Source organism: Haliaeetus leucocephalus, unplaced genomic scaffold (genome assembly GCF_000737465.1).
Source record: "Haliaeetus leucocephalus isolate CR32 unplaced genomic scaffold, Haliaeetus_leucocephalus-4.0 Scaffold295, whole genome shotgun sequence".
NCBI classification, from domain to species: domain Eukaryota; kingdom Metazoa; phylum Chordata; class Aves; order Accipitriformes; family Accipitridae; genus Haliaeetus; species Haliaeetus leucocephalus.
This window is the reverse complement of record NW_010972731.1, coordinates 3,860,046-3,867,577: the sequence shown is the minus strand read 5'-3', so window position 1 is coordinate 3,867,577 and position 7,532 is coordinate 3,860,046. Positions and strand designations below refer to the sequence as shown.

Genomic DNA, 7,532 nt, shown 5'->3' with positions numbered 1-7,532 from the left:
AAAACATAACACTATACCAGCTACTAGAAAGAAAATGAACTCTCTCCCAGCCGAAACCAGGACAATAATAAATAAGGCCACCTCTGCTCTTCCATCCTCTTGTGGTATGAGGACCGGAGCGTTACAGCCTGCCCAACCAGCAGCTGCTCGGTAGCTGCTTGGCAGATCTCAGTGATGCTGTTATGCTGCTGATGGTGTCCAAAGTGTCGTGTTACTTTCTGCCTCTTTAACCCACTGGAACCTGAGTCCAACCAGCTCAGAATAACAGTAGTTTTATGGAAGCTGTTGGGTTTAACAGACCAGTGTTTATTTGCTTTGATTCCTTTTTCATTTAAGCGTCTCAGGGCTTTATCTCTGGCATCCCTCCATCCCTTCTGGCCCCAGAAGGAGGAGGGCAGGCAACTCTTCAGCCGCCCCAGCAGGACGTACTGCTCCCGCTGACGACTTCCATACTCTGATTTTTCTTTCCTTCCAGCTTTCAGAGAAATATGGCCCCATGTTCACCGTCCATTTGGGTTTTCAGAAGGTGGTGGTGCTCACTGGCTATGAGGCAGTAAATGACGTCCTACTGAACACGGCGGATGTGTTTGCGGACAGACCAGCTATACCCATATTCTATCACATCCAGCGTGGAAACGGTACTTTGGTGGCAGGTTGAAAAGATAAGGACGTGCTTGCGTTGCTGTTTCTCAAATGCGTTGTTTCAATTGCACCAGTATTTAAGAGTCTTGATCTGCGTCCTTATCGTCAAAGGCTACATTTTATGGGGCTTGGGGGTAGTTATTTGTTTTCTTAAGAAAAACATTTCTGGGGATCTTCCTATTTGCCTTATCAGTTTTTTGCTTTTAGTGGCACTTGGGTCACATTTCAAGGGGTTTTTTCTTTTGCAGTGCAGAGGGAAGGAAATTATTTTTCACAATGTGAAGGCTGAGGTCCTTATGCAATCTCTTTTCTACAGTTACTGGGAGTTCAGACAAAGTGTGGATCACGCATGACTCATGATAAAGACTGCAAGAACTGGCAAAAGTGCAACAGCACGGGCTGTTTGTACCTCAAACAATTATTTCTGTAAACAGATTTTTGGCATGTTTCTGAATTGCATGCTAAAAAGTAATATATTGCCCAAGACTAGACATTGAAAAACAATGAAGGGAATAATCCAGGGCTGAAAGGAAAAGATTTGATGACCTAATATGTATATAATGCATACAGTGTGTGGGGTTTTTTTTAATCTTGTTTTTAAGAGTGAGGCCCAGTGTGAGGAAGGGTACGCTACGCTACATTCCCAACCACCGTATGAAGATGTAGACTACGTTTGGCCCTGGAAGCCCTCCTGGGGAGGGAATCTTTTGAATTGTACCCAAACGCCTCCGTGCCCTCTTGGCTGAGCACTTTTTTTGGCTGGTGGGTTAGCCAGCTGGGGGGTATACCCAAGCTGTAAGCAAAGGTACCTCCCTGCTACCCCTCCTTGTCCCCCTGCACAGTATAAGTTGTTCAGTGAAATCATTTGTCCTGTTCATGACAGGGACGGAGCGGTGTCGTCTGCTCCTAGCCTTGCTCTCTGAAACAGCTGGTTCGTTTTTTCTAAGGAAAAACAAGTCAGCCTGAGACAAATAACGTGCATAGAGCTTTTTACTCTGCATGGCTGCAAAAAGACAAAGCTATAAACAAGGCAAACCTAGAGCTTTGGTGTGAACAGCACCCAACTGTTTAAAATATCACCTGCTGGCCTCCTGAACCCACCTGGGGCAGTGCTTTCCCAAGCCAGCCCCCCACAAAGCCCCCCAGTCCTCTCCCAAGCAGGCTCCTCCAGGTTGCAAAATACCTGCACTCCCCAGCTGTGCTTTTGGTGTTTCTGAGAAAATCTCATACCGCCTCAGCAAACAGGGCATGCAATTCCTCCGTAGGTGTGTTCTTTTCTTCTCAAGAGCTCTGGAAGAAGACACGGCGGTTCACCATAGCCACCATGCGGGATCTCGGCATGGGGAAGCATCTTGGAGAAGAAATGATGCTCGAGGAGCTTCAGTTTCTCATCGAGTTGATCAAATCCTTTAAAGGTGAGCTGGAGGTGGCAGCGGGTGTTTCATGCTACTTTACAAAGCCACTGTGAAGACCTCTGGGTTGCTCCAGAAATGACCAATACAATTATGATTTTGTTCATTTCTAGGTGGACATTTCCAATTACGATTTTTGAATATGGCTCCCACCAACATCACCTTTGCTATTCTCTTTGGGAGAAGGTTTGATTATGAAGACCCAACATTTCTCACTCTATTAAGACTCATAGATGAAGTTATGCACCTTCTTGGCTCTCCATTTTTGCATGTAAGTTACGATCTGTGCTGAGATGCTCCAGTATCTCATCAGAGTTGGTAGGTCAACCCAATTTACTATTGCTGGATGGTTTTGGAGACTCTTTAGGTTACTGAAACAAGATTCATAGAATCATAGAGTGGTTTGGGTTGGAAGGGAGCTTTAAAGATCATCTAATCCAACTCCCCCTGCCATGGGCAGGGACAAGATTCTTTGTTTTGGGTTTTTCTTCCTTCATGAAATCCGCTGGTGAAGGAGGTCCAACATCACATGGTGGCACTGGGCTGAGGTGCTGATGTGACCGTGCCAGCAGAAGGGATGTGCTTGATTCTTCTATAGCCAGAAAGTGCAATAATGGAGGTTTCCAGCACGGTGGGACTTGGGGTGGGCAGCATCCAGGAGCATTAATGGAAATCCACAGAAGTGCTATTGACGCTGCCCTTTATGTTATTATTTTTAGTCACTTTATTTAGCAAACTTTACATTTTATGGCAAATTGTAGTCTCCCATGAGGAAACAGACCCTAATATAGGACTGGGATCTGGGCAACTTTCTGTCTTTGGTGTTTCACAGCAACTGCAGGAAAATGTTCCTGGAGTCTGTCTTAAAAATGTTCGTAGCAGTGTTGGCGAAGAGTTCAGAAAGATTCTGAACTTTCCTGGTTTTGGAGGTTTTTTTGGTTTTGTCAGTATTTTTCCAGCAGTACCAATAATAAAACGCAAAATGCCAGCATGTTCAACTCCCTAGTATTTTCAGTTCAAACAAGGCTCAAGTGGCAGAGACAGGAGGGAATCAGGTCCCCCTTGGAAGGCATGGCCAGAGTTTCTTTCTTTAGAAACACACCAGTGATAAAACTATTGAAATACTGACTTTATTTGTGGATGAACAAAGAAAAAGAGCCACGCTCATTCCAGTTATTTCCTGCTGGATGCTGTGTGAACATCCCAAAAGTAACCTCTTGCCTTAGGGACAATTGCTTGTGTATTTGGGGGTTACTAGGTTTTCGTCTCTTGCTACGGTTTCTTAAACTAGTGAAATTACAGAGTAGTAGTACAAAGTACAGAGCTGCAGACATTATATACGGACCTCTCATACCTCCTGTCGTGGCATTAAATCAATACCTGCTCAATGGAGCTTCATAAAAAGAGCATTCCAGCTAAGAGGCTCTCATTTGAGCCAAGAGCTCTTGTTAAACTTAATCCTCCACCACAAGGAATAGAGTATTAGTTACTTAAGGTATTATTGAAACAGTCATTCAAAAAGCTGTTTTAAAAAAAAGATGTCGATGAATTTATTTTTTAGTTTTGGCAGAAAACAGCAAAAAATATAACCAGTTAGCACAAGCAAGAGATTTGTGGATCTTATTCTGCAGCCAGTTTATTTATAACATTGAGAAATGGTGTAAGTAACCCCCCTGCACATAAAATGCAACTGTTTATTGTGCTGTGAAATTTAACGATGCTGAGAACTGAGTGTAATTGATTTATAATTCATGTGAAAGTTAAAAATGATGATCTAACAACTTTAAAACGTAAGTATTTTGGCTTGCTAAACATTTGGAATTTTCATTGCGTAATGCGTAATGCTTTATCTTTTTGCTTTATTACCTCTTTAAAAATGTAATTTCATTGTTTCATGAGTTTACTATCACTTTCCCTTAATTGTATTTTTTTTTAATTCATGTTTATAGGCTCTGTCTAGACAAGTCTGATAGGCTCCATTCATTTCTGTAGAGAATTTTTAATAAGAGGAGGCATTTTTATACATTAAAACTTTTTAGTTACCAAAAAAGAGAGACTCCAATGACATGTCATTTGGTTCCTCACATAAATGACTTCTTTATTATGATACTTGAGTTTTACAAGATAATGGGTGAATTAAATTTTTTTTCTGTGATTTTTTTTTCCTTTTTTACTTTTTAGTTATTTAATTTCTACCCATTCCTTGGATTTCTCCTCAAACCTCACAAGATGATACTGAAAAAAGTAGAAGAGGTGTGTGTGATCCTAAAGAAGTGCATCAAGGAAAGCAAAGAAAGTATTAATGAAAACAACCTGAGGAGCTACATTGATGCATTGGTATTCAAACAAGAGGTATTTTAACAATACGACAATTCCTAGTGCAGTATCTTATACAGAGATTCTCTGTGTTGCCTGTCCAATGAACATGCTCTACTATGGTCTATATAAAAATGTTTAAATTTGGGGTAAATATCCTCCTATTTTAATACGTTAAATAGAGCATACTGAAGGAAAAGCAAGAAATAATTAAGCAGACTGTATCACATGAATGTCTAAAACTTGTCCTCAGGTGTCAGCTACAGTCCCTTCTTGCTGGGGAGAGAGAGCTAATGTCATTTTTCCAACACACTCCAGGCAGACACATCCCTCCCTACGGGCTTGGGCAGAGGCAACACATTCCCAGCTGCCGAGATGCACAAGTTCCTGTGGTTGTGCAAACGCATCACCAGCTCCCACGTAGTGGATTTACCAACAGGAATGATAGTGTGGGAGTAAAGAAAGGAGGGACTAGTCTGTATTTGCCCTTTTTCTCCAAGTGTTTGCATCCACGTACTTGAGAGGGGTGATGGGCAGGACGGGTTCTTGGGCTTGACGCCTTGTGCAAGTGCCTCGGCTGTTGCACGCAGGAACAGGCAAAGCGTTTCCCATCAGCAGCGTGAAGCAGAGACAGCGGAGTTGATGTGCCAGTGGTGTCCTGGGCTTTCCTGCGGCTCCTGGAGGGCCTGACACACTCCTGGGCAAACCTCAGCTCCCCGGCTCGGGAAGGCACTGTCCTGCACCTCTCATCAGTTTTTCCAGCTTCTCAGAATCCACGGGCAGGGGCTGGAAGTCCTGAGTCGATCAGATAACCACTGCCCAGAGCAGATAAATGTCATGTGATGCTGGAAAATCAATGAACTTGTCCAGTGAGCTCATTTTCTGGGGACAAAATCTCAAGTGTGAAAATATTTCTGCTGGAAACTGAAGGATTTCTCTAATGGTATGTCAACATGGTGCATCTTAGCACTAGTAATTCACATGCATCCCACTGTAATGTCTCTGAAGACTAGGTTACCTGTCCTAGTTCTCTCTTTCCATGCTAACAGCAGTGGTTTTTTTATTTTTGTTTCCCTAAAGGAGCAAAATAAAAGCAATACACTTTTTCATGATGCAAATATATTGGCCTCTGCACTCGACCTGCTCATGGCTGGCACTGAGACAACATCTACAACATTGCAATGGGCCATCCTCCTGCTGATGAAGTACCCAGAGATTCAAAGTAGGACACCTTTATGGTTTTGCTTTTCTTACATAGGGTACTGAAATACTCTGCAGTGACCTCGTAAGTGATGCTCACCTGTAAAATCTTTGTAGTGTCTCATGCATCCAAAATCTGAGCACCTGGAACTTGTCCACCTCTGTCCAAGCATTGTATGCTGCCACTCAGGACCGAAGGATCTGAGGGTTTTTTCTCTCTCTGCTCCCAGGGGCTGGGCAACCTCCTAACAGTCAGCATGAGTTGGGATTTGGAGGTGCTTTGCCACTGAGGGAAACTCACTTTGTGCCTTTCCTTTGCCCTGCAGAAAAGGTGCACGCAGAGATTGAGCAAGTTCTTGGCCCTGGCTGCTTGCCTACATTTGAGGACCGGAAAAAAATGCCATTTACCAATGCAGTGATCCACGAGGTGCAGAGATTTGTCACCCTCCTGCCCCATGTTCCACGGTGCACCTCTGTTGACACCCACTTTAAAGGCTACTTCATCCCCAAGGTACTTGCTGCTCTCCGGACCAAGAGAGAGGGGTGCAGCACCCCAGTGACCCACAGGGCAAAATGTCACAAGGAGTGGGGGAGCTTGAAGCACAGGGCTTTTGGTGGGGAAGAGCCAGTTCCCTAATCGCCCGTCTCCTCTGTGCTCACGCTGATGTCAGTGTGACTTTAGCGTTACGCACACAACTTCCCATTTCCCATAGCTCAATCTTTGTGATCTGGAGTCTGTTCCTTATCCTCTCCACTCTCCGTTGCCATTCATTCCCTGCAGAGCACTTCTGCCTCTGAAGTCCCACGGCATTGTCTCGTTGCCGGCTTAAGGCAAGCGCAGAGCAGCTGGGCAGGAAGGAAGCCTGGCCCACGTCTTTCTTCTGCTTCATAACTCAGGAACAGCCAACAACCATTGTTGTTTAATTGCATATTAGTCAGTAATTCCAGTGAACTGGGTATCCACGCTAACTTAGGGTCATTTGGTCATGTGCAAGTCCAGAAGTTAGTTCTTCAGAGATAGAAGTTTGTTTGCAGACACAGCCCAAAGGGAGGAACGGTTATGGGGCTGAATGGGCAAAGCCAGAAGTTTGCTACATCCACACATGCTAAAGCAGAGCGTGGTTGTGCTGCAGGGAACAACAGTGATTCCTCTGCTCGCCTCCGTGCTGCTGGATAAAACGCAATGGGAGACGCCACATGAATTCAACCCCAACCATTTCCTTGATGCGGATGGGAACTTCGTAAAGAAGAAAGCGTTCCTGCCTTTCTCCACAGGTAATGAAATTTTTTGATCCCGCACAGTGCCCCTCAGAAGATATTGGCCAAGTGGCAGGATCTGAGCCTCTGTTGGGAACAGCACAGACATCAGTGGTGGGGATGGTTTAGAAATGCCTGCCCTGGGTTTTGATGACTTGCAGACAGCCTCTCAGCCCACACTGGGCGGCACACTGGGCCAGGGTGTTTAATGGCACCACTGGGACCTACAAAAATTCAACACCTTCAAGCAAGAGTTCAACGTTCCCTCTGCCTTGGAAAGGCTGGTTTCTAGGGTGTCCCAGATCAATTCCTTGCAGGCTTGGAGTGAAACATCTCTGTTCAGATGCCTGTAGGAGACCAATGGTGATGGCTGCTGAATATCATGCCATGCTATTTTGCATTTCTGAGGCCTATACTGTCCTTCACACTATTGCTACCAAGTAGCAGGCAAGAGGTGTCGGGTTGAGCCACCACTTCCCCAATCATTCCACCAACAGCCGTGCTTTTGGCATTGCAGGGCGGAGAAACTGCATCGGAGAAAGTCTTGCTACGATGGAACTCTTCATCTTCTTCACAGGCTTGATCCAGAAATTTACTTTTAAGCCTCCACCTGGGGTCAAAGAATCTGAGCTGGACACGACCGCAGAGGCTGGATTCACCATGAGACCCCATCCACAGTGTGTCTGTGCTGTGCTACGCCAGTAA

General features: G+C 44.8%; 1 protein-coding gene across 1 annotated transcript in view; it reads left to right on the top strand.

Moving 5' to 3' along the window:
* Nucleotides 1-7,532, top strand: part of LOC104833543 (cytochrome P450 2W1-like) — a 10,177-nt gene extending 2,645 nt beyond the window's left edge. The window contains exons 2-9 of the mRNA XM_010570268.1: nucleotides 476-638; nucleotides 1,908-2,057; nucleotides 2,168-2,325; nucleotides 4,236-4,406; nucleotides 5,451-5,592; nucleotides 5,897-6,081; nucleotides 6,704-6,845; nucleotides 7,345-7,532. Of these exons, the coding sequence (XP_010568570.1) occupies nucleotides 476-638; nucleotides 1,908-2,057; nucleotides 2,168-2,325; nucleotides 4,236-4,406; nucleotides 5,451-5,592; nucleotides 5,897-6,081; nucleotides 6,704-6,845; nucleotides 7,345-7,532 (1,299 nt within the window). The remainder of the gene's footprint in view (nucleotides 1-475; nucleotides 639-1,907; nucleotides 2,058-2,167; nucleotides 2,326-4,235; nucleotides 4,407-5,450; nucleotides 5,593-5,896; nucleotides 6,082-6,703; nucleotides 6,846-7,344) is intronic.